The sequence below is a fragment of the Coccidioides immitis genome (genome assembly GCF_000149335.2).
Source record: "Coccidioides immitis RS genomic scaffold supercont3.1, whole genome shotgun sequence".
Taxonomy (NCBI): domain Eukaryota; kingdom Fungi; phylum Ascomycota; class Eurotiomycetes; order Onygenales; family Onygenaceae; genus Coccidioides; species Coccidioides immitis.
In genome coordinates, this window is record NW_004504310.1 from 5587865 (window position 1) to 5612224 (window position 24360).

The window sequence follows — 24360 nt, forward strand, 5'->3', positions numbered from 1 at the left end:
GAATTAATGCGCTGTTTTGCCTTATTTTCATGAGAGTGAGAGGTATCGGATACTCGTTGCATCTGGCCAATATCCCTCTTGATCATGACTTAGCAGTGCAATCCATAAACTCATGAGACATGCCTATATGCAGTCTGGAGTACAATTCTTCATATGCGACTGCAAAGAACAGTGTGGTTACTTACATATCAGTTTACTATCTGCAACACTGTTAATCATGGAGGAGTCTGTTACGAACTTAACACATTCATAAAATTAATAAGTATCTGTCAAGTCTAACCCTGACATCTATTTCGTCTAATGCGACTGTAAAAAGGAGAGTCGAGAAGAATAAAAATGTGGTAAGCCAAATGCCGTACAATTACACCTTCCACCCTACCGAATTAGGAGGCGTTGTTTGAGGCGGAAGGGAAAGAAAAAAAAAAAGGCGACTATGCAAAACATGTCAGCCGATGTTCACCCCCCAAAAATTAACAAAACACAACTCCGTTCTGTAAACCAGGTTCTACGCCCGAGACCCCCCTCCCACCCCCCACGAACCGAGCCGAACTCCAATGAGCATTCCCTTGATATATCGTCATCATATCCATTCATTGTCTTATACGTGTCACCCTTTTCGAATGTACGTTTGAAACCTAACTCTGGGGATCAATCGGGGCCACGAATTCTTGCATCTGATTACAAGAGGACGACTAAGCCTATGATCCCGCAGATGGCGGCGAGCCCGTGGTAAGGGCTCGAAATATGCGCCAATGAGTTTTCTGGTGCTATCGTAGCAGAGGGGTTGGAGCCTCTACCCGTATCTGGTTCTCCGTTGGTGCCAGTTGGCTGAGAGCCATCAGGCCCACCAGAGGAAGGTGAGTCCGGAGAGGAAGGCGAGGATAATGATGTGGTAAGGGAAGCCGTCTACGGGATCACGAGGTAGGGATATTAGTCAAATAATCCGAGACCAAAGATACGAGGAAAAATAAAGGATCACACTGGGGGCGTTGCTCACTCACAGAAGCCGTACTCGGCGAAGTGGGTCTCCCATCATCAGTGACTAGCCAACTGCTGGGAAGCCCTGCAATTCCTGTTATTGACTCTCTTGCAGTGCTAAGTGTCGTGGTAGGATTAGGAGGGATCCATGGATGCACACTGTGTCCTGAAGGTGACGCGGTTTTCTCGGCTGGAGGAACTGAGGACCCTACCTCTGGACCTGAACCAGGCCTTCCAGAGCTCCGGACTTCACCGTCCACTGCCTCAATGGACTGCCAGGTTCCACTCCGATCCCCGTAGCGGTACTCTTTGCCAGTGGAATAATCGGTGATCACGATATTCCTGGCTTGCATAGTGAAGGGAGCTGCGCTGAAATCGGTCTCACCACCAGCCCATTCTAATTCAACGTCAGCACGAGGGCCGATGCTCATCTATGATCCGGGAAAGAACGGGACTTACCGATTGTTCCTTTGCCGTTGGTGGGATCGCCTCCAGCCCAGATGCCTATTTTGATGAACATGGGCGTCTGGGGATAATTACCCCGAGCGTTACCATCGTTGGGGGTCACGGTGCGGATCTTTTCACCATCGAGGTAGAATTCAATGCGCTCACTGGTCCAGTCGACCGCATATTTATGGAAGCCATCCTGGTTCCCTGGGTTGGGATGCCAGACAGCGCGGTCATAAGCGTTGCTGCGGCCCTCTTTAAAGAAGTTGCTTTGAACCTGGCCATTGTTCCCACCAATCCATTCCCAGTCGATTTCGTCCAAGCAATCCGACTGCATGACCACACTGCTGACAATGCCTCTGCCAGGAGCCGCTTTCACTTCAACTTCGAAGTGTCCGAACATGATGTAGAAGTTGGACTGAATTGTGGGATAATCACCCTGTTTGTTGATTGTGAAAGAGACTCCCTCATCGTTGTATGTAGGCTTCCCCAGTTCTGTAAACCGCTCAGAAGGGCTCTTCAGATCAAAAGTAGCAGTTCCCGACAGGGCGGGATCCGCTGGACAGGCTGGAAGATAGAAGTCAGTGTTTGCTATGCGCGGTGCGGGAGGGCGCCATGCCACCTACATTGCTTTGTTGGATCACATTTTGTATATGTCTGGGCGGTTGCGAGGAGCGGAGCAGCCACAAAGGCTGCGACAGCTGAAGCAGTAAGCTTCATTACTGCTGTCTTGAGGAGCAGGATGAGGACGAGGTGGCGACAGGAAGAGCCAAGCCTAGGCCGAGAAGATCCCGCTACCCGCACCGAGGAATTGGCGTGAGAGGAGGGTGTAGGGGGCAGGCGAAGGGACGAGGGTAGAAGAAGGAGCAACAACCCGAAAGGATGGAAGTTGGGATGCTGGCAATGAGTGTAAAGGTGTTAAAGAGGAAGAGATGAGAGGATGAAATAATAAAACAAAAAAGAAAGGGGGCGGTCGGGGGGCTCTTTAAGAAGACGAGCAAAGCCGCCGGTGGGTGCAGCGTATCCACCCCGATCGCATAGTGTAGTTTTTTTTCTCCGCGAGTGTCACCAGCCAAAATCCTACTGCGACGGCAACGGGCGGGGGTGTTTGGGCTGGGCCTGGAGCTGGGGCACCGCCAATCACGGGGCGACCGTCTGCCAGCCTTCCGGGAGTGACCTTATCGCTTGACGCCACTGGACGCCGCTGAGACATTGACAGTCCAAAAATAATGACCACCCCCTTTTTCCTTGTGCTGCCGTGATGTTCTGCAAAGCTATCTGCTGCTACGCAACAATTGCCAGAGCAACAACAGCAGTAAGCGACGGGTTATCCGGGTAACAAGAGTGTTATGTACTCCGTACTGACAGGGGAGATCGGATTCCGTACCCACCAGCTATCTGCGCGCTAGTAACTCCTGCTTGGCTTTTCTGTGCTCTGGGAGAGACTGCAACAGGTGTCAGGCGGCCCAATGGATGTGCGCTTTGTCGTGACATGTTCCCCCCATGATCCACCGGGTCAGGGATTAGGACACAGGACTCGTCAGCTGCTGATCATGATCTCATCCCGGCCAACTTCATCATCACAACCGGAGCCATGCAGGTTGAACAACGGCGGCACTCAGCAACAGTAATTTGCAACAACAACAACAACAACCACCAAAAAATGGCCCATTCTGCTACACATCACGCTCTCTGTCAGCCGTTTCACGCCAGTTCGCCAGGCACGCGAACTTGCTGCTCGCCCGGCAACCCGGCTGCGGTGACGGCTGATTGGCTGAGTTTCAACCAAGCTTCGGCTGCCAGCCACTTCTCCCAGCCACTTTTCTGGTGCTTCCAGCCGATCCAGCAACTCTATTGGCTGCAAGAGCCCACCCGCCAAGACCCACTCGCTTCTGCGCTGCTGTGGCGTGGGAACCGCTGTAGGGCTGGGAGCACAGAGCTGTCACCGAGTCACACATGGAAGTGAGACACTCTGAGCCTCTCTCTTTCGCTTGCAGCTTGTCCGTTGCACTTCTTTCCGACAGTGGACGGCTGCAGGCTACGGAGTACAGAGTACGGAGCTGAGTATGGAATCCTGTACTCCATACCTACATCTCTAAGTCTCTTTTCCCTCCCAATCCTATGCATCGTCCCGCGTGCTCTGTCGCCGAGTCGGCACTCAAGAAATGGCTTGTTGCAATATCACATTCGAACCCTCTTTGACACAGGCGTCTTTCCGCCCAAGACATGCATAGCATGTTGACTCTGCTCTGTACGAGCTGTAGTCTATCAGCTTCGTGGTTGTGGCAATCCTTCGCTGTTGAGTTGCTTCCGCGAAAAGTTTTATTCCAGGAACCATCCGAAAAAGGCCCTTGCCGCACGCCACAAGCAAAGGTTCGAGTTTTCTTTTCCCCCCTTTCTGAACTTACTCTGTCCCTAGATAGTCTACTTTTGCTATGCTGCCCTTCCACAAAGGCAATGTGCGGAGGAGAGTAACACAAGTAGCACCAAAAAGATAAAAGATTGTTTTCTGCATTAGCCAGTTATCACGTGATATCAAGCTGAGCCGGGCCCATCCCGCCCTTGAGTCAGCCTCAGCGATTGCGGACAAAAAGACTGTTTTCTGAACCCCGCCGTGAAGCCGCCAAACAACTGAAAAAATCACCACAGCAGCCATGGGTTCAGAACTATCGCCGCAAGAGAAGCTTGACCTGATTAAGCTGAATCTCCAAGAGGTTTTAAAATCGGAGATTCTCGAAGATATAATTATTCGCCAAAACAGAGCCCCCGTCATTTATTGGGGTGAGTCAACGGTCCTCTCCGAGTCAACAAACCCCCCCTCCCCCCCCACACTTCTTCTTCTCTCTCTCTCTCTCTCTCTTTTTCTTCCCCTCGGATCTAATCCTCGACCACACAATGGCCTTGTCCTGTGTTGCTGACATATGTGTGTTTTTGTCCTCATTCAGGTACTGCGTCGACCGGCCGAATTCATTTGGGCTACCTGGTCCCGATAGTTAAACTTGCCCATTTCCTCCGAGCGGGCTGTCATATCAAGATCCTCCTTGCTGACATCCATGGCTTCCTTGACAACCTCAAGGCCCCAATCGAACTGGTCAATTTCCGCGCGGAGTACTATCGCCATTCCATCACGGCCCTGCTCGAAGCTGTCCATGTCCCGACAGACAAGCTTGAATTCGTGCTCGGCAGCTCCTACCAATTATCGCCCAAGTACACCATGGACCTCTTTCGTCTGAGTAGCGTGGTGACAGAGCACGATGCGAAGAAGGCCGGTGCCGAAGTGGTGAAGCAGGTAGATAATGCTCCGCTATCGGGCCTTATCTATCCTCTGATGCAGGCCTTGGATGAAGAGCATCTGGGCGTGGATGCGCAGTTTGGTGGAGTTGATCAGCGAAAGATCTTCACGCTCGCGATGGAAACACTGCCGCGTGTGGGATACAAGGAGCGGGCCCATCTGATGAATCCGATGGTTCCTGGGTTGGCGGGCGGAAAGATGTCCGCGTCCGACCCGGACTCTAAAATTGATATCCTGGACACTCCGGACGTGGTGAAGAAGAAGCTAAAGAAGGCGTTTGCTGCACCGAGAGAAACAGAGGGCAACGGGATTGTGAGCTTCGTCGAATACGTCTTACTCCCCGTGAGCGCGCTGGAGAATCCGGAAGGAAAGGGTAAATTTACCGTTGACAGAAGTGAGGAGGAAGGTGGGCCGTTGGTTTACGATAATATTGAATCACTCAAGGAAGATTACAGAGCCGATAAGGTGAGTTTTTCTTTCCGCGTGAACCTTCTTTTCTCTTCCGCTCACAAATGGGGGTCCTGGAGGCTAACTGAACCTGCAGCTTACACCGCAACTCTTGAAGTTTGCTGTGACGAGTGCTCTTAATAATCTCCTCGCACCCATCCAAGCCTCATTCCAGGCAAATTCTGTGTGGCAAGAAGTCACAAAGAAAGCCTATCCGCCCCCACCAGAACCAGAGAAGAAAAAGAAGAAAGTAAAGGACAAAGGCTCGAGACACCCGGGGGCAGCGAAGAACGTGGTTGCACAGCCCGATGGGTCCGTTGAAGGGCCAGAAAGTAGCAAAGTTGCTGTTGGGGCTGGAGTTGAGGATGCGATGGAAAAATTGGACATGAAAAAGTAATGCGAAGAAACATGTGTTGAAAAAGAGTTCTAGAGGCGATGGATAGACCTAACATGACCACTAACGAATCGTCAAGATGATTCCTTTTTTGCTTTGTCTTTTCCTAGGGCCTTGAAGCTTGAATCTAGCGTAAAGAGATATTTATCAAGTACATTCTCTGTACATATTCCGGAATATACAAACATAGAATTATGCACACCATCCTACATTTCAATCATGCGAGTTGTTGCCGTCCTACATTTTCACTGACGATTGCGGGAACTGACTCTTCCTGTTCTGAAATAGAGATTATCCTTCTTTTTATTTTTTTTATTTTTTTTTTTTTTAATACTAACGAGCAAAGGCCCAAAATCTCGGTGGGTCGATGGAAATGCCCTCACGTCGAGAAAGTACTCTGGATGGCGAGGACACGGGAAAGTTAATATTCTCGACAAACGGAGTAATCAGTGTAGAGGGAATCCGTCAAAACGACGGCACTTCGACCAAGGCATCGTCAGTCTATGCCGTAGTACCCAAGGCCTTGCGAGCTTTTCTTTTTGTGATGGCATCCCCCCGTCGCCCTGAACTGGCAAGGCATTGGCAAATCAACGTGGAGGAGCAGCACAGCGAGCGCACGTTCCGCGGCCCAGCGTGTGCAGGCGGTGGTTAGGTGGCCCGTGCGCTGCGAACTAAATCTCGCCATGTAACCGTCATTCCCCCAAGGGCAGAACGGACGGCACGACGGGTTCAGTTACAAATCACAAGAGACGGGGGGTTTTTTCTTAATAAAAAAGAACACAAGGGGGACAGTTTTGTCGAAAAGTATCCCTTGTCCCCTAATATACCACTCTATGCTTTTTATTCTCGGTCCTAATTATGCCATTGGGCATTTTTCCATCTGATCTTCGCTTCTCTTGTCTTGACGCAGGGAGGCGATTGACCGCACTCGACTTCGCCCGTGGCTAACCCCCCCCAAGACCCTCGTGGTTTCGTTCGACGACATGGGGTGTTAAGGTCGCCCTCATCGAAGCGTCACCCCCAAACCAGGAACTGATCTGTTTTTTCCCTCCCCATCCGACCTCCCGCCTCTGGCGCCATTTATCTAATCTATTTTTTTTTTTGCCTCTTGCGTCCTTGTCGCCATCGATACCTGGCCGTCTGGAATAAACTCTTCCTGATACTTTGTCGCCTGCGATGCGTATGGCTCTCGGGCTGTGTAGGTTGTGGCCTTTCATCCCATCAGATTGGACCTGATCCCTGCTGGGTTGCGGCTTAATAGGTCGTGGAGCGGCCGAGCGTTTCCCAAAGGTACGCAACGACATACATAACCAAACGTTCATACGCGAGTAGTTCCGAACCGACGAGTTACCCTACCTTTGAGCCTCCTCCGCCCTGCGCGCAGAGATTTCATCCCATCGAGTTTTGAGGCGTCTCGCGATCCTGGATCTCTACCTTCGTCTGCTTGCTATCTGCGTTTGCGCGAAACTTGGACGGAGTCTAAAATACGAGACATCGTGTGGTGAGAGCGAGCCCGGCCTTTCTCCCTCCAGAGCTGGCGCGAGTCTGCGTCGGCTCGCTAGAAATATATGGCCTCGCGCCAGCGGGAGCGATATCAGGCTGTGAGACATGGGTCTGAGAGCTCCAGCGTTGGTAGTCGACAGTCTCATGACACTTTGAGACAGAATCGACTATCTGGAGGTGGCCGGAATAATCCTTCCCACGGCCAGCAGATGGGAACAGAGAATAGGTGTGTATTAGATACTCCGCCTTTGATGCTTACCTGGACGTGATATCTCCCCGCGCCTTCGGATGAAACGCCGGCGACACACGGAGTTTCAGCGCGAGGCTCTTGAAGATCACAGTTGCTTAGACTGTTTCCTTGCTCTTTTGACCATTACTACCTCTTTCCCACGTGCTGCAGGGGTAATCTTTGTAGTCCTTTCAATGTTTCATCATTGAGGAGGAACCAACCCTTTGGAAGCTCAGTCATGCTGACCTGAGCGTCATGACAAGCAGGTCGCATTCTGGTTCACGACGTCCTTCATCGGTATTTGACGATGTCCCGCATGCTCCTTATCTCTCCGGATCCCCCGATGTATCGCCAACAGATCGGCGATCTCCCTACGGGTTTCAAAGCAACAGAAAAGCTCTTGCTGTACTAGGTACATCCGATTATCCTGTGAGCACAATGCCGCGAAATAATCCTTCGTCAGCAAGCAACCGTCCTAAACCCCCGGCTCTTCATGCCGTACCCCCTTCTCCGTCGTCCCCGCCTCCAACTAGCGCTAATCACGGGACGTTTTTCAATGATTCGTCTGAATTCGATGACACTTCCCCATCCCCTCGTCCAACCACTTCGCATTCCGTTGCGAGCAATTCGCCTGACTTGGTTTATGATGATGGTGGCCGAAGACCCTCAATCGCGAGTATCGCGACCGGTAGTAGCGGAGGTTCAAGGTCTACGGGCAGTGCGCGATTTCATAAGCGGTTACAAGGCTTTTTTGGTGAGGAATATCAGGATGGCGCATCTATGGAGCGATCTATATCGAACCGAGTTCCTAGCATCGTTCATAGCCGGGATCGGCACAACTCGCTGAATTCCGCCAATACTCTGGAGCGGCGGCCATCCCCCAGCCTCTCCGCACCTCGAACACCCCTTCCTTCCAGTGAAGTTACCCCCTGGGAATTCCAAGACTTCAGTGATATCCCCCAGCTTGGAGATGCTCCTGTGCGCGAGGAGCCTACGGAATCTAGCGCGAGATATACAGCTAGCAACGCCACCGTGCGGCCAAGGCATCGTTTCCATCTCCCGGGACACCGCCATAACATTAGCAAAGAGGATCAAAGTAGTGCTGGTTCTTCTCGACCATCCACGAGCCGCGAAAATCTCAATCCTTCGCGCACATTGAAGGATCACGCCCTGGGTATTTCAACTCCTATGAGCATGTCGACAACGACCCTTGGCGCCCGCTCGAGCAGCCCGACTCCTAGTGCCCAAAGTGCTGGCCTTCGTGACCCAGGCCAGCTCTCACCCCGCGCTCCCACTCCTAAAAGATCACTTTTCGATAAGATACGAAGACCAAAAGGCCAAGGCGTCTCTTTGTTAAAACACCTCCCAAGCTCTTCCAGTATACTGCAAGAACCCCTGAAAGGATCGAAGCGCCTAAGAGCCGAGATGTCCCCAGGATCGCGCTCCAGGAATGGAAGTGTCGAGGCTATGGGGCCTGGAAGGCAATGGGAATATATTGACTATGATCGAAAGAAGGAGCCTTACGGCAGATCTGGCCCTAGTAAGTTGCGACATGGCCGATTGCCATTTTCTCATGATAGTGGGCCAAGTAAAGACGCCGATAAACACGAGCGCGAGATGTTTGAAGGGGAACGGGTCTTTTTGGATACCAATCTCGGTGATATGGAAGGGATTATCCGAAAACCACGTCCCGGGTCACCGACAGACACCGGAGGTATTTTCACTGGGGTTGACCACGCTGACAAAAACTTCCGAACCGTTCTCGACACGCCTGCCGCTGGTGACTGGCACGCTCCAGAAAGTTGGGCAGTGAAAAAGCCAAGCGACGACATCGTTAGTCGGCTTCCTGAGCTGGCGGAGGACGATGCGAGTTTATCAGTGGATGAGGATGGCCATCCCTACTGCGTCCGTGTCTTTCGAATCGATTCCACTTTTGCCACGCTATCTGCCGGTCTCAATACTACTGTCACTGAGATTCTTGAAATGCTTGGTCGCAAGTCCTTCCTTCAAGATGATTTGAACAACTACGATATAGTAATGCGGAAGAATGACCTTTCCAGGAGATTGGATCATGGAGAGAGACCGATTCTTATGCAGAAACGGCTTCTGGAACAAGCCGGATACCAATCTTCCGATCGAGTTGCAGATATAGGACGAGAAGATAATAGTTACCTTGTCCGCTTCACCTTCCTCCCCACGAAGCTGGGTATATATTCCAGTCTTGATTCGGAATTAGCGTTTAATGAGAATCAGAAATTCAGCCACCTCGACCTCCAAAGCAAGAATCTTGTCACGATTCCCATTAAATTATATAAAAAAGCGCCGGAGATCATATCGCTGAATTTGTCGAGGAACCTAGCGCTCGACGTTCCCAAGGACTTTATTCAGAGCTGTATCAACCTGCGCGAAATCAAGTTCATGAGCAACGAAGCGTGGCGTCTACCTGCCAGCTTTAGTTTGGCAAATCGATTGACATATCTGGATATCTCAAATAATTGCCTGGAGCAATTGGAGCACGCTGAGCTACATAATTTACGTGGACTTGTGAGCTTGAAGATGGCGAATAACAAGCTTTCCTCGTTGCCTTCTTACTTTGGTGACTTTCCGTCGCTCAGAAGCCTGAACATTTCATCCAACAACTTCCAGTATTTCCCAGAATTTCTCTGCAACTTGGAGTCGCTGGTGGACCTGGACATAAGTTTCAACCAGATCACCCAGCTATCGAATATCGGGCGCCTACAAGCGTTGGAGAGACTTTGGGTCACCAACAATGCGTTGACCGGAGAGCTCGGGGAGACATTCAAGCTCCTTGTGAATCTGAAAGAGATTGATGCCCGGTTCAATGACATTAGCGGGATTGACAACCTTACACAGTTGCCTCGACTGGAAACCCTTCTCATAGGCCATAATTCCGTCTCTTCGTTTTACGGCTCCTTCGTCAAACTGCGAACATTGGTGATGGATCATTGTCCCGTAACAGATTTCCATCTTACCGCCCCTGTGCCTACACTACAGTCTCTTAACATCGCTTCAGCAAAGCTTGTGCAATTCAAGGATACTTTATTCACCAGTATGCCGAATTTGATGAAATTATACCTTAATAAAAACCATTTCGTCACATTATCTCCATATATTGGATATCTCCGCAGGCTTGAACATTTCACCATGGCGAAAAACCCCTTATCCCAGCTGCCACCAACTATTGGATGCCTAACTGAGTTAAGAACTTTGAATTTGAGGGAGTGTAATTTGAAAAGGCTCCCTGGGGAAATTTGGTACTGTCTCCGGCTCGAGATTCTAAATGTTTCGTCCAATGTTCTTGACACTTTTCCAAAGCCGGCAACTTCCCCTCCACAACTCCCAACGGCCGAAGTTCAGACTAACGGGACTTCCGCATCAACGCCCGGTCTGTATGGCTCTCCTAGTTATGAGGAGCTTGGAAAATTGGAAGGGTTTGAGGCGCGAAGACCAAGTCAAGCTTCTGGAGGTTATCTCAGTGCGGGAAGCCCTCCTCCTGATGCTCCCAGAAAGCTGTCAGTCACATCACTTGGTGGCAGGCAACAGTCTGTGGCGTCTCGATCGGGAACTGATGGGTCCAGAAAGGATTCTACATTTTCCCAGAGGATGTCGAGCACTTTTGCTGGTTCATTGAGGCAGCTATATCTTGCGGATAATAGGCTGGAAGATGATCTTTTCCACCAACTCGTATTATTACCCGAATTAAGGGTGTTGAATCTGTCATATAACGAATTGACAGAGCTCCCGCCAGGTGTCTTGAGGCGCTTACAGTTTCTCTCGGAGTTGCATCTTTCAGGGAACGAGCTTAGCGCGTTACCTTCTGATGATCTCGAAGAATCCAGCAACCTCAAGACACTTTATCTCAATGCGAATAAGTTCCAGGTGCTCCCCGCTGAGCTCTGCAAGATCAATAAACTGGCAGTGTTGGATGTTGGCAGCAATTCGTTGAAGTATAACGTTTCAAATTGGCCATATGATTGGAATTGGAATTGGAACCATAACCTTCGATATCTCAATTTCTCTGGGAACAAGAGATTTGAGGTCAAACCGAGCTCGTCATATGCATCTGGTGTCGGCAATATCAATGGGACAGACTTGACAAATTTCAATTCCCTCAGCTACATTAGAGTGCTCGGGCTGATGGACGTCACGCTTACCATCAAGAACGTTCCCGAAGAGACAGAAGATAGGCGCGTTCGCACGTCGGCATCAGCTTCAGGGTTGATCTCCTACGGAGTGGCTGACACCCTTGGTAAAAATGAACATCTTTCTATGATTGATATGGTGGTCCCGCGCTTCAGGGGAAATTCGATGGAAGCCATCATTGGCATGTTTGATGGCAATTCATCCTTAAGTGGCGGGTCGAAAATTGCTAAATTCTTACATGAAAATTTCCCTTCGACGTTTGCAAGTGAGTTGAATAAACTACGAACGTACAAAGATGAAGAAGCAGACGATGCCTTGCGAAGGGCATTCTTGGCGCTCAACAAGGACTTGGCAACAGCGGCACACAAATCCTTGGACGAAAGGGAGTCTCGGCACTGGGACCGGGTTTCTGGCATCGGAAAGGTTCTCAACCAGGATGACGTGCGGTCCGGCGCCGTTGCGACAATACTCTATCTTCGAAATATGGACCTTTTTGTTGCTAACGTGGGGAATGCACAGGCTGTTTTGGTGCAGTCTAATGGCCAGCACAAATTTCTCACTCGAAACCACGACCCAGCTGAAACATCGGAGAGGCAACGCATAAGGAAAGCTGGTGGATATGTCTCCAGAAATGGAAAGCTGAACGACCGCTTATCCGTCTCGCGTGCGTTCGGCTACTTCCACATGATTCCCGCTGTAATGGCTGCACCAGACACTTTGAAAGTGACGTTGACCTCTCAAGACGAAATGATAATTATGGCGTCAGGAGAATTATGGGATTATGTTACTCCTGACGTTGTAGTTGATGTTGCACGAGCGGAGCGCTCCGACTTGATGATTGCATCTCAGAAGATCCGCGATTTAGCCATGTCTTACGGTGCAAGTAATAAACTAATGGTAATGATCGCAGGCGTGAGTGACCTGAAGCGACGCCAGAGGAACAAGTTTACGAGGAGCGCCAATATCCCTATGGGCCCAACCACTCCGTTGACCGATGATAGCATACTCCTCACCAGCAAGAGGGTCAAACGCCCTCGTGATGCACCAAGTGACTCAAGGCTAGCGAGATTGGATCGTGTGGAAGCACCGACTGGAGAACTGGCTATCGTGTTTACCGATATTAAGAAATCTACCTCGCTATGGGAAACCTACCCCATTGCTATGAGATCTGCGATTCAGATACATAATGAATTGTTCAGACGACAGCTCAGTTTAACTGGTGGTTTTGAAGTCAAGACCGAAGGAGACGCGTTCATGGTCTCTTTTAGCACCGCAACTGCAGCATTGTTGTGGTGCTTCACGTGCCAGACTCAGTTGCTGGACGCTCCCTGGCCCACTGAGATTCTCGATTCTCCGGCCTGCAAAGAACGATTTGATGCTGAGGGTAATCGAATATATCGTGGGCTATCGGTGAGAATGGGCATGCATTGGGGTCAGCCCGTATGTGAAAGAGATCCCGTGACGGGGCGTATGGATTATTTCGGGCCTATGGTCAACCGTGCGTCGCGTATTTCAGCAGTAGCAGATGGCGGCCAGATCTTTGTCTCATCGGACTTTGTGGCTGAAATTCAGCGGACACTGGAAGCTTTCGCGGATTACGAGCGAAGCAGTTCAACAGGCTCAGAAGACGCTTGGCCTGATGAACTCTTGAACAATTCCATCCGAAATGATCTTTATCAGCTCAGCACTCAGGGTTTTGAGGTCAAGGATCTAGGCGAGCGCAAATTAAAAGGTCTTGAGAATCCGGAATTTGTGTATTTGATGTACCCGCATTCGCTGGCCGGCCGCCTGGCTTATCAACCCGATCTGTCGGAGGAGCGAAACGAAATGCCCGTGCCAGGAACTTTAGGGCGGAACTCCAAACTTAATATTGAGGCAGATCAGTTTTGGCGGTTGATGAAAATATCACTTCGGCTAGAGGCGTTCTGCAGTGCTTTGGAAAATCCGAATGCGTCGACGTTGATAGAGCCTGATATCAACTTGATTAATGCGATCAAAGCTCGTGGCGGTGAGATCACCGATGCTTCTGTTTTGAACCTCCTTGAACACCAGGTCGCTCGTATTGAGGTACGTAAATTTATGTCAGCTAATATATTCTGTTCTATGTGGTTCTCTAACGTGCTATAGACATGTACGAACACCCTTGCCATCCGGCACATGATGCGGCCTTTTAGACCTGGCGATAGCCTTGAGGATCATGCTGTTCCCATGATCGAAATTATCAAGCAGCTTCAGGCTCAGCTAGCCGAGTTTAGAGCCTTGAAAGAACAGATCGACGTTGTGAATTCCAGCATATCTATTCCACCATCTCCAAATGGCAACCCCATACATCGCGCGGTTTTTCTAGGCAACGATCAAACGTCGTCTACGCCCACCATTGTGGATCTTAGCTGTGAGAATTGCTCTGAGGACACTGATGTTATGTGTTTCAGAGAAATGTAACCCTTCCATCACCTCTGATGTTTCACTGTTTTCCCCGTTGGCTGGTTTGGACCGGTTATGACACTAGAATTTGTGTTTATTGGCGACATGGGTCTGGCCGGAGTCAGCTGTCCCACACTTTGTTTTTTTGGAAAGCTCGAACCGGCGTTCTCTGACGGGTCGGCTTTTTTTGTGTCAGCATTCCCAGGGAGATAATCTTCTTGCATATATCTTGTGGTATATTTGTTGTTTCCTGCATTCTTGTCTATGAGATTGGTGTCTTTAGACATATGGTTGTTTTACGGAATTTTTGCCTCATTTTTCTTGGGTCATGTAATTTAGGATCTTGATGCTTATACTGAATGACATGTCGACGTAAAAAGCGTTTTCGTTATCAAAAGACATCCCATGCCTTTCTTCCAGCAGTGCAACAACAGCGCTACAAGGCGGTTGAGATGCGGCTTAGCGTTGAGATAGGACGAAGGTCTTGGCACCGCACCTTCTAGCCACGTGGCGTTCGATTGTGGCGGTGAATCGAACTCCAGCGCCTTTGAAAGTGGCTGGTGGCGCTGTTGCCTTGATTTTTTGTTGACAAAAAATCACGCTCAAGTTAGCGCCTTGTTAAGGCCAACTTCCGCCCGGAGCTGCCAGTGCCCGTCTCCTCGCTTTCTGAGAACCGGTGTCTCCCACATATCACCTGCCAGTTATTTCAATCTTTATTGAGACCGGTTTCATCTTCGAACGAATTCTGTCATTGCGTTGGTTTGAGGGTGCCCATTGGACTCCACTCCAACCTGTTGCCCTGGATACCACGCTACTGTGTTTGCCAAAAACTCGCCAACGCTGCAATCTGAACTCGTTCCCTGCTCTCATTCAACTCCGAAGCGCACAAATCCAGCTTTTATTTCAATCACATTTACTAAGCAAATCTGTGAGGGACGCCCTGCTTCTTTACTAACCGGCGATCGCCCAAACTTCCTCAGGGTCTATTAGGCCACATTGCGCGATCCCCGCCATGTCTAGCTTCGACAGTGGCGACGAGCTCGCCTATCTGATGCCAGGCTTCGACCTCAATTCTTTAACCGTACCGCGGCTTCGATCGATCCTTGTGAGCCATGACGTTCCTTATCCGACATCCGCAAAGAAGGCGCAGCTCATCAACATCGTGGAATCCGAGGTCCTACCCAAGGCCAAGCAGCTCTTGCGCCAACGAGATCGCATCAAGAGAACGAGTGAAGGTATAATCGACATGCCCAGTAGTCAAGAGAGTATGGGAGAGGATGAAAGCAAGACTCGACGTTCAAAAGCCCCGCCAGCAACGCCGTCAACCAGAAGAGGCAAATCACGGCCCAGTACTCGACAATCCACTGTCGAGGTTGATGATAGTATCCCACCACCGTCTACAAGCCGGAGAAGAACTACGAGGTCAGCTGCCAAACATCCACGTGCGTCTGACACCGAAGAAACCGGTGAAGATATGACCGCGATAGAAGCTACTCCTCGGACGACAGGGCGGAAATTAAGAAAGAGCGAAGCATATCCGACACCGCATGAATCGACGGCGTCTCTTCAGGAAACGCCTGTGCCGGTGAAGTATGAAACTCGAAGTGCCAGCGTCTTTACGGATGATAATCCCTTCCAGAGTGGATCGCCGGTGGAAACCCTCCGTGCTCGGGGGGTTAGTAGTGAACTAAGACGGAAGAGTACGCCAAGGTACTCCACACCAGCCAGAGCAGCAGCGGATGAAAGGAGGAAACGGAAGAGCGAGTTCTTAGCCTCTCCTAGTCTAAAGCAAGAGGACGGCGTCAGGGTACCAACCAGATCAACATTTGACGCACCTGTTTTAGGCCTTAGGTCTTTGAAGGCAGAGGAGTCTGAAGAAGACGATCTGGAGCCCGGAGAAGAGTTTACCCCTGATGAACAGCTCGCTTTGACGCAAGCACAAGCTACACCCCGAAAGCCAGTTGTGAAAAGAAAACCCGCGAAGCGGGGAGGAGGGGGAACACAAGCTGTGTCATGGTTCGTAATTGTTACGCTGCTATCCGCCATTGGCATGTGGTGGAGGAAGGAAAAAATCGAAATAGGGTACTGCGGTGTTGGCAAGCCACACTGGTCTCTTGAAGGTACAAAGGTTCCCGAATGGGCCTCCGTAATAGAGCCAAAATGCGAACCTTGCCCACAACATGCCTTCTGCTACTCCGGTTTGCAAGCTACCTGCGAGCAAGATTTTGTCCTGAAACCACACCCATTGTCTCTAGCAGGCTTGATTCCTCTGCCGCCAACATGTGAACCGGACAGTGACAAACTGCGCCGGGTCAAGGTCGTTACAGACAAGGCTGTTGATGAATTGAGAGAACAGAGGGCCAAATATGAGTGTGGAGAGGTGGGCAAAGATGGTAGTAAGGAAGTCACCTCTCCTGAGATGACGGCCGCCGAACTAAAGCAACGAGTTAGCAAATCCAAACGGAAGGGAATGAGCGACGAAGAGTTTGAGGAACTTTGGAGGGGAGCTCTTGGTGAAATTACTGGTAGGGAGGAGGTGATGACAGCCACGAAAGGGTAAGTTGTTTTTCTTCTGGTGGTACTATACATTATTCCCAGAGATCGCGCCTCGTATGTTGGCAGACCCTCTAGATATGTATAATCCGCTGGGATGTATGTTCATTATTGACAATCTGACATTGCGGTTGCAACTAACAGTAACGGGCACGCATACACAGCGCAGCCTCAGCCAAGATCATCACGTTTAGTTCGTCATCCCTCGCAAAACTCTCCCTCGTCTGCGCCGTCAAGCGGCACCTCAGACTCTCTCTCCTCGCATATCGACTCCCTATTCTCTTTTTAGCGTTTTCCATATCTGCTGTTGGATATGTGCGCTCTCGCATTCTCGCTAAACGTTCCGATGCTGCGCGTGTTCCGTCCCTGGTCAGTATGACTCTCGATCGCTTGGCGACACAAGCCGCGTTACATGCTCGTGGAGAGGCACTGGAACCCTGGATTTCGGTCGGGCAACTCCGTGACGATGTTCTACGAGATGAACTGAAGAGAAGTCGGCGGGAAGAGCTTTGGAATCGAGTCAAGAGGATTGTGGAGGGAAATGCAAACGTGCGAGCAGCTGTGCGAGAAGGACGTGGAGGAGATGTGTCGAGGGTTTGGGAATGGATTGGGGGTATCAAGGCAATTGGCGGAGAGTTGGAATCCACGACCCATCGACCAGAGGGTTCGAGAGTCCGGTTCTCATTGCTACCATCGGAAACGGGGGGGGGCGCGAAGGAGGTTTCTGAAAGTCGAGAGATGAAGAAGTGGGATGAAGGGAGACCGGTCTATTGATCATGCCCTTGCCGTGTCCAGGGCGTTGTTGCTCCTTTGCATATATTTACTACGGTGTTCCTTTGATTTTTATTTCTTGTCGAGCTGCTACTAATAGGCAGTATTGGGCAGGTCAGGCTCTTGTATCTTTTTCTTTCTTTTTACCTTTCTGGGTGGGTTTGTGTTGGGTTTTTCCATTATACTGTCAGTTACTCTTGGACAAGATATCCAGTGCTTCACTTTCATGCGGCAAAATTACTCCGCGTGGCTTTTACAAGACTAAATAAGTAGCCAGTTTTCCTGTTTCAGCTCTTTCGACCGAAGAAACATCGCTCGAGGTATAGTAGGCGCGTTGATAGCCATTCTTGGGTTTCATTTGGACATTCAGGTGGCATCCTAGACATAATCATAGTTCCTCTAGTATTGAATGGGAGCGCGAGCCGTACATTAGTTACAGAGTGAATAACATACACAGATATCAACATCGATGTCACTGAATAGAAACTGACAACCCAACAGAGGACATATCAGGAGTATAGGAGTATACTTATAACCCAAAAAAAAAAAAAAAAAAGAAAAAAGAAAAGGATCTTAGCGCTATTTACTTGGTTGTCATAATATACTTGTGATATCGGGTCTCCAAATGTTGCACCATTTCAGGGATCGTGCGGCTTGCCATTTGCAGCGGGACACTCTCGTACGACGGTGTCAAAAGCCTGGGCGACGTATTTGACGTTACTGGTATTTACTGTAGCAGGAGTCAGCCCTATTGTGTGGTAGGTTTATGGTGCAGTTTAGAAATGGATTGTATGGGAACACAGCAGGCGGGGTGTGTGACTCTTGAACCACAGACCCTGCAGGGCTCGTAGCAAAAGAAAGCGATAAGACAAAGGAAATAGAAAAGCAAATGGATGGTACACAGCTTGGGAAAGCTTGGTTCAACGTACATCCAGAAATTGAGATGCGGCCCGAATCAAGGATATAGATGTGATACTTCTGACGCAGGACTCGAACCTGCTCCTTGGTCAAGCCCGTGTAGGAGAACATGCCGATCTGGTTGATGATGTGCTCCCATGTTCCCGGGGTGTGGAGACGCTTGAGCTCGTCGTACAGGGCGCGTCGCATGGACTTAATTCTGCTGCTCATCGTGATAAGGTCCTGCTTCCAGGTGTCTCGGAGGGCTGGATCACTGAGCACGGCAGCGGCGATTCTTGCACCTGTGGTTGTTTACGAAAATTAGAACTCCCAGTTAGTTCATCCATTTTTGCTGTCGTTTGGAGGGAGGGAGAGTTAATTTTTTTTACCATATGCTGGTGGAGTGGAAATCTCTCCTCGTTGGATCTCCATGGCTTGCGATCTTGCCTTTGCTGCAGCATCGGCGCTGCGACACACAAGGTGGAACGCGCCCACGCGCTGACCGTACAGGCCGAGGTTTTTGCTGAAGCTCTGCGCGACGCAGAGTTCCATACCGCGTGAAGCGAATTCTCTGATGGGCCAAGCGTCGTTGTTTAGGTCGCCGGAAGCGAATCCCTGATATGCGGAGTCGAAGAACGGGAACAGGCCCTTGCGCTCACAAAGATCTGCGATCTTGTGCCACTGGGCTCTGGTTGGGTCGATACCGGTGGGATTGTGTGCACACGCGTGGAGGAGTACGACATCTCCCTTGCTAGCGTCCTTCTCCAGGACGTTAATCATGCCATCGAAGTCCAGCGTTCGAGTGGGCGCATGGTAGTATGGATATGTGCGGCGTTCCACGGGGCTTCCCGTCGTTCCTGACGACACGAGTTCCCAGATGAGGTGGTGGTTGACCCATGTTGGGTCGGAGATCCAGACCTTTCGCTTCTTTCCGTGGACGAGGGGAGGCAAGAAATCCGCGAGGAATCGAGCGCCGATGTGGTTCGCTCCAGTGCCAGAGACGGTCTGCAAGCTGGCAATCTGGTCCTTGTCTACAGGCGAGTCTGCTCCGCCGAACACAAGATCCCGGGAAAGTTCAATGAACGGTGGGTAGCCCGCGATGGGAAGATATTCGTGGTCGAACGTCGGGTCGTCGAGGAGTTGCAGCTCGACCTGGAGGAATTTCTTTTCAGCTCATATTCTTAATATAGTTGCAGCTTTGGAGCGAAACGGACTTACCTTCTTCACGGTGGGTAATCTCCAACTTCTCGCTTCGTTATCTCTATATACACCGGCTCCCAGACTCACCTTGTCCGGAAACGGGTCAGCGCTGAACGCACCCATGAGAGCAAATACCTCATCGTGCGGTGCTGTTGTCAGCTGCGAGAACTGACTGTCTGGTTGCATTGGTGCCATGTCTTGCAAGCAAATATGCCTGTGGGAATGAAAGAGGATGTGGTTATGTGAGTATACTGATGGTTTCGTACTGCGCTGGGAGGATATGTCCAACTAATCCCCAATGTATGCACAGGGAGTGCCGGCCACCGTTGCTATGAGAACGATATGGTTCCGGGGAAATATTTACATGCGGGAGTTTTTATGAACAAAATGCAGACTTTTGGCTTTTTAGCCTTGGTTTAGGCCCACGGCTCTAAGCAAAAGTGAACCGCAGAAACGGAAGAAATTATGGGATTGAGTGGGTGCGGATACCCACGGTCAAGTTGTACGAGAAGCACCGCTGAGCGAAATAAAGCCTGGTTTCACAGGTGAAACTGACGGGGGAAACGCCTTGATGTCTCTTCGAGGAATATCCACATTGAGGTCTCCAGGTCTTGTTCTTGTAGGACTCTGGCCTGTCTGAGTCACAACCACCAGCTCTGGGATTCTGCGGCTGGTTGAGGACCCCGTTCGTCCCGTCATCGCCAAGGGCCAGCAATAACTAGTTGCCGTGATCGGGGACAATGGGCCAGCCGCTCGAATTAGACAAGTTTCGTGGATTTGGCCAATCAGAGCATGTGCTCCGGGTAAAATGCCGATTCGCCGTGACCGCTGTCATCGCCTGGTGTGATGTCACGGCAGAGTATTACTCGTGGTTGTGTTTCCAAGATGCTTTTTGAGGTCGCTCTTAATATGCATCAAAGTCCAATTGCTCCAGCACACATACCGCATAGCACAGCCTCGGATTCATATGCTTTTGACCTCTGCGCTGGTACCTTGAAAGTTGCAAGCCGTCAGGCGATATTTTCTCGACACGACAGCATTCTCTCACGGGCCAGACATCCCAGACCCAAATCCCCCAAGTTATATATTTAGTCGCAGCGTTTTAGAGTCAAAAACTACTCCCGTATGGCAGACAGAAAGCAGCCCGGCGAACACTCGGTGTCCTTTTCGGGGCCTAGTTAGGGCTTAGGGCTTAGGGCTAGGGCTCCTCCGTTATCGGGCCCGGAACGGCATTAGCCTGTTTAGGGTTAGCGCCGGTAGCGGCAATCCCTGGGATGTCCGCGTCTAGCCGCCGCCGGCCGGGTCAGGTGGTCCTTATCTTATCGCCGCCATCGCCGACGATCACTCGGCCTGAACTATCCGCTGGGGAGTCGGAGCTGAGGGCGAGACGCGACGAAAGCACCCAGAACCGCATCCGGAGCGGGCCGAACTCCAGTCACGGCCGTGTTGCCAATCTTGTGTTGTCCAGAATATTTTTTACAAATTGGCGGCGCAAAAAAAGAAATAAATACGCCGTTGGAGTGGAGAGGATCTTTACGTAACTGACCGATACTGCATGCCCACCTCCAGGATGCATCAAGGCACAAGGGAACCACCGGATAATGCATATATGCCGTCTCGCCTCTATTCCGAGCCACTTGGGACGCCGCTTGATGCAGCGAACTGTATGTGTGTATGCACATAGAACCACTGGTTAGAGTAACAAGCAGCCAGCTTGGTAACCAAACACGCCCATGCAAAGGAAGCAAACCCCCACAAGCTCGTCCTCCATCCACTCCAGTCAATGCCTTACTTCGTTTCTTCGCTGCAGAACGGGTCGACGGACGGGTCCTCGTTCCGCACATATTCCAAATAATGAGACAGCACATCCACCTTCTCCTTGCCGTAAAGATGTTCAACGAAGGCCAGCATCCCATCTATCCCCGCACTAATGCCCGAGGTGGTCCAGATATTCCCGTCAACAACCCAGCGCGCCCTTTCGACCCAATTAACCTTGGGGTAAGCAGCCGCGACCTCGCCAAAAGCAATCTTGTTGGAGGTCGCCTTTCTCCCTTCCAGGATGCCCGCGTGGGCTGGGATCTTGGAGCCGGTGCAGATCGTGAAGAGGTACTGCAATCCCGGATACAAGTCTCGAGTGAGCTTGGAGACTGGCTCGAGAACTCTCGGGTCTCGATTCCCCGTGCCACCCGGGATGATGAGGACGTCAATGTTTTCTGGCGGGTTGGCGTAGGTGTGCGTAGGGACCACACTCTGGAAGAATGCCGGGTTGAATATCAAACCCTGCCGGGGCAGAGCATTGATGCTGACGGGGTCCAAGCTTGGGCCGATGATGGAGAGCTTAATTGGCTTGTCTCTCCCGAGTACATTGAGGACGTCAAGGGGTCCAAAGGCGTCTAGAGCTTGGAAACCCGGGTAGAGGATTATGGCGTAGTGGACTGGGAGTTTGTCTAGAGAAGAAGTTAGTCCCCATTGCCGCAGTCTCAGAGAGGAGGAGGGAGGTATACCAGAAGGGTTCCCCTTACCTGATATGCTGTCCATGGCGCTGGCTGCAAGATAGAGAGAATGATTATCAGCAGTTATTTAACTAGTTAGTTACTACAAGTAATGACAGAGAAAGATAGCGATTTAGAGATGAGAGGGAATGTTCCAACCAAAGGTATGCAACCACCAGTGAAGAAAAAGGGAATGGCTTTCAAAGAGGGAGCCAGACAGGATGAATATACTATCGATATCTCAATATTTGCTATGCATCCATTCTTTCAATTCCATAAATACATGCATAGAGCTGGCCGGGTCTCTGTAGCTATATATTATGTATTAAAGGACGACGGGCCCAGACTTCTCAGTGTACACACGTGCACGGCGAATTTCCCAAGGGTCAAAGCACTGAGGAACAGGGGGGGGATCGAAGATCGACTCACCTCGAAGGTCTTTGGAGTCGCCAAACAAGAAAAGAAAGCAAAAACGATGATGCTATCCGAATTTGAACTATTTACGACAGTAGATTTTTCCGGACGAACTCCAGGAAGATAAAAGACTCATCATCCGTTGCGTCAACGCCCTTCAGCACGAACTAGCGAGCCAAAACTCAACGAGGTGTTTACCGTTAAGTAGCTCGGTTCACCGAGTCGCCCGACTTGTGCCTCACACCAATAGTGACCACTTAAACGTCGCAGGAGAAATCGACACGAGATTCCCCCACCTTTGCTCGAGGCACGACAATGGAGAATCTTCCCGAAAAGCCGTCGTTGCTTCGGCTACCATACTCTGTCCGGCGAGAAATCTACAGCCTGCTCGGAGTGGTGGGCGTTGATACCAGGTTGATGGCACTTGGCCACAAGGTGCACCGGCCCTGGGCTGGTCAGTGGTGCTCTCTAAACCGCAGCTTTTGCGTTGCGAGATTTCGCTGCGCTGGATATTGTTGCCATATGCAAAACCAGTTGTTTTATGTCTCTCGCGACGTGTCTGCGGATGCTTTGCACGCGTTCTACTCTGAGAATAAATTCGCGGTTTCGAGCGAGAAACCCCTTGTTTTCAAGGTCGTGGGCGGGAATGCGTTGTCAGCCCTGCGTCGACTTACATTGCAGCTGAATCTCCGCCCCACGCGATGCCCTTGCGGCCGAACCTGCGATGATGCACCGCGGAATCGGATGTTCGATGAGAAGATGCCGCTCCAAGAGCTGGCCCCTTGTCTCAATTTGGTTGTCCAAGAGTGGCGGGATACTCTATATCACCTCGGAGCCCACATAGCGGCTGGCAAACTGAACCTACAAATCAATTTCGCCCCTCAATGCTTTTATCCTGCTGTTGTGCTTCAGTCATTAAGGCTGTCTTTAGCGCCCTTGCTGGAATTTCCACGTCTGAAGAACTGCTTAATTTCCCTGCCCAACGCGGACCGGCGGCTTCAGCCGTGGGTAAAGCGTCTGGTTCTCATGACTACAGGGCAGCTTGATGATATAGACCCTCCTTTCCCTTTCGCCAAACTCCCTCCAGAGCTTCAGCTGAAAGTTTTGGAGCATGCGGGGCTCATTTCGGATACCACTCTGGTAGTATCATCAAATGGTTTCATTCCCCGGCTCTGCTGGGGCGGTGCTTGCTTCTCGAGGGACGATTTTTTCTCCTGTTGTTCCCTGACAAGCAGCTATTATGTAAATTGCGATCCCTGCTGGGTGCTCCCCAAGGAGCTATTCGATGTCAACCGGCGGATAAGAGCGCTATCTAGATATATTTTCGTCTCTCAGAACCGCTTCATCATCAGTCCGCTCATCGTACCCGAACTAAAGCCCGGTTGGAGCCCCATGTGCTTATCCATAGACGACCTTCCACATCTCAGATTCCTCACTCTCGAGTTCACTGGCATCGACGGAAATACCCATCTACCTGGCCAACCCAACACTCTTGCCTGGGAACGCTTCGTCGACTCGGCGGTAAACAAACTTACACTACCAGCACTGACTTTGATGGTCAGGATGTTCCATGAGGACCTTGATTATCTGCCAAATGGCGTCATCTACGATGATGATGCTCAGATGGTAGCTGCATACAAAGCTGCGTGTCAGCGCATCTTCGAGCCGCTGGCACATGCATTGAAGGGCCAGGAGGATGGTCTTAAGAGGCTCTTTGTTGCTATCTCCTCGCCGATCGAAAACCTCAAGCTTAGTGGCGTCCGTGATTATGAACGGGTCCTGGAACGGACGGTCATGGGCATAGACTACGATAGTCATGCTCTGGGTTGGGATGTGCTGCGACGGAGGGTAACCTGACTCTTTTTTCACTCACCTTTTTTTTTTTCTTTTTTTCTTTTTTTCTTTTTTTCTTTTTTTCTTTTTTTTTTCGGGACTTAGTTATGTGACTTGAGTAAGTGTTCTGCGAAATATGCCAACTTTGCGGTTTGCAATTCTGACTCAGTCAACAACGAAGTATGGGGCATTCATTATTTCCTGGTTCAAATTGAGAGGGGACATATCTTCACCAAGGAGTGAGAAGTTGATAAATATACCTGGATAAACAAGATCCCAAACATATATCCATCACTGAATTTATATCTCAAACAGGCCTATA

General features: G+C 50.5%; 8 protein-coding genes across 8 annotated transcripts; 4 read left to right on the forward strand and 4 right to left on the reverse strand.

Annotated features, from left to right (window-relative positions):
• Positions 1-599: 599 nt before the first annotated feature.
• CIMG_01102 (cell wall glucanase) lies at positions 600-2145 on the reverse strand (the record flags this gene model as incomplete). The annotated part of the gene is made up of 4 exons (XM_001247330.2): positions 600-906; positions 1002-1375; positions 1438-1992; positions 2052-2145. The coding sequence occupies 4 exons, from the start codon at positions 2143-2145 to the stop codon at positions 679-681; spliced, it is 1251 nt and encodes a 416-aa protein (XP_001247331.1). The 3' UTR covers positions 600-678.
• A 1503-nt stretch (positions 2146-3648) lies between these two features.
• On the forward strand, positions 3649-5724 carry CIMG_01100 (tyrosyl-tRNA synthetase). Its single transcript, XM_001247328.2, has 3 exons — positions 3649-4206; positions 4371-5182; positions 5262-5724. The coding sequence occupies exons 1-3, from the start codon at positions 4080-4082 to the stop codon at positions 5559-5561; spliced, it is 1239 nt and encodes a 412-aa protein (XP_001247329.1). The 5' UTR covers positions 3649-4079; the 3' UTR covers positions 5562-5724.
• A 596-nt stretch (positions 5725-6320) lies between these two features.
• CIMG_12803 (uncharacterized protein) lies at positions 6321-6801 on the reverse strand. The gene has a single exon (XM_001247327.2). It carries the CDS (start codon positions 6773-6775, stop codon positions 6503-6505), a length of 273 nt encoding a protein of 90 aa, XP_001247328.1. The 5' UTR covers positions 6776-6801; the 3' UTR covers positions 6321-6502.
• Positions 6802-7545: 744 nt separating this feature from the next.
• On the forward strand, positions 7546-14257 carry CIMG_01098 (adenylate cyclase; the record flags this gene model as incomplete). Its single annotated transcript, XM_001247326.2, has 2 exons — positions 7546-13521; positions 13582-14257. 2 exons carry the CDS (start codon positions 7546-7548, stop codon positions 13894-13896), a joined length of 6291 nt encoding a protein of 2096 aa, XP_001247327.1. The 3' UTR covers positions 13897-14257.
• A 257-nt stretch (positions 14258-14514) lies between these two features.
• On the forward strand, positions 14515-17551 carry CIMG_01097 (sister chromatid separation protein). Its single transcript, XM_001247325.2, has 2 exons — positions 14515-16434; positions 16596-17551. Exons 1-2 carry the CDS (start codon positions 14891-14893, stop codon positions 17203-17205), a joined length of 2154 nt encoding a protein of 717 aa, XP_001247326.1. The 5' UTR covers positions 14515-14890; the 3' UTR covers positions 17206-17551.
• Positions 17552-17589: 38 nt separating this feature from the next.
• Positions 17590-19958, reverse strand: CIMG_01096 (aspartate aminotransferase). Its single transcript, XM_001247324.2, has 4 exons — positions 19318-19958; positions 18489-19251; positions 18132-18401; positions 17590-17932 (listed from the first exon to the last, which is right to left on the reverse strand). The coding sequence occupies exons 1-4, from the start codon at positions 19492-19494 to the stop codon at positions 17841-17843; spliced, it is 1302 nt and encodes a 433-aa protein (XP_001247325.2). The 5' UTR covers positions 19495-19958; the 3' UTR covers positions 17590-17840.
• An 835-nt stretch (positions 19959-20793) lies between these two features.
• CIMG_01095 (ThiJ/PfpI family protein) lies at positions 20794-22011 on the reverse strand. The gene is made up of 2 exons (XM_001247323.2): positions 21804-22011; positions 20794-21746 (listed from the first exon to the last, which is right to left on the reverse strand). The coding sequence occupies exons 1-2, from the start codon at positions 21835-21837 to the stop codon at positions 21088-21090; spliced, it is 693 nt and encodes a 230-aa protein (XP_001247324.1). The 5' UTR covers positions 21838-22011; the 3' UTR covers positions 20794-21087.
• A 509-nt stretch (positions 22012-22520) lies between these two features.
• CIMG_01094 (uncharacterized protein) lies at positions 22521-24062 on the forward strand (the record flags this gene model as incomplete). The annotated part of the gene is made up of 1 exon (XM_001247322.1): positions 22521-24062. One exon carries the CDS (start codon positions 22521-22523, stop codon positions 24060-24062), a length of 1542 nt encoding a protein of 513 aa, XP_001247323.1.
• Positions 24063-24360: the final 298 nt, after the last annotated feature.

What these genes read in the sequence shown, in the direction of transcription:
- CIMG_01100 (XM_001247328.2), top strand. Translation starts at nt 4,080, where the DNA reads ATGGGTTCAGAACTATCGCCGCAAGAGAAGCTTGACCTGATTAAGCTG. An exon ending in AGCCCCCGTCATTTATTGGG is followed by an intron (nt 4,207 to 4,370) that starts GTGAGTCAACGG and finishes GTCCTCATTCAG; the next exon opens with GTACTGCGTCGACCGGCCGA. An exon ending in AAGATTACAGAGCCGATAAG is followed by an intron (nt 5,183 to 5,261) that starts GTGAGTTTTTCT and finishes CTGAACCTGCAG; the next exon opens with CTTACACCGCAACTCTTGAA.
- CIMG_12803 (XM_001247327.2), bottom strand. Translation starts at nt 6,775, where the DNA reads ATGAAAGGCCACAACCTACACAGCCCGAGAGCCATACGCATCGCAGGC.
- CIMG_01097 (XM_001247325.2), top strand. Translation starts at nt 14,891, where the DNA reads ATGTCTAGCTTCGACAGTGGCGACGAGCTCGCCTATCTGATGCCAGGC. An exon ending in GTGATGACAGCCACGAAAGG is followed by an intron (nt 16,435 to 16,595) that starts GTAAGTTGTTTT and finishes ACGCATACACAG; the next exon opens with CGCAGCCTCAGCCAAGATCA.
- CIMG_01096 (XM_001247324.2), bottom strand. Translation starts at nt 19,494, where the DNA reads ATGGCACCAATGCAACCAGACAGTCAGTTCTCGCAGCTGACAACAGCA. An exon ending in GATTACCCACCGTGAAGAAG is followed by an intron (nt 19,252 to 19,317) that starts GTAAGTCCGTTT and finishes AAATTCCTCCAG; the next exon opens with GTCGAGCTGCAACTCCTCGA. An exon ending in CCGCATCTCAATTTCTGGAT is followed by an intron (nt 17,933 to 18,131) that starts GTACGTTGAACC and finishes CTCCTGCTACAG; the next exon opens with TAAATACCAGTAACGTCAAA.
- CIMG_01095 (XM_001247323.2), bottom strand. Translation starts at nt 21,837, where the DNA reads ATGGACAGCATATCAGGTAAGGGGAACCCTTCTG. An exon ending in AGGTAAGGGGAACCCTTCTG is followed by an intron (nt 21,747 to 21,803) that starts GTATACCTCCCT and finishes CTTCTTCTCTAG; the next exon opens with ACAAACTCCCAGTCCACTAC.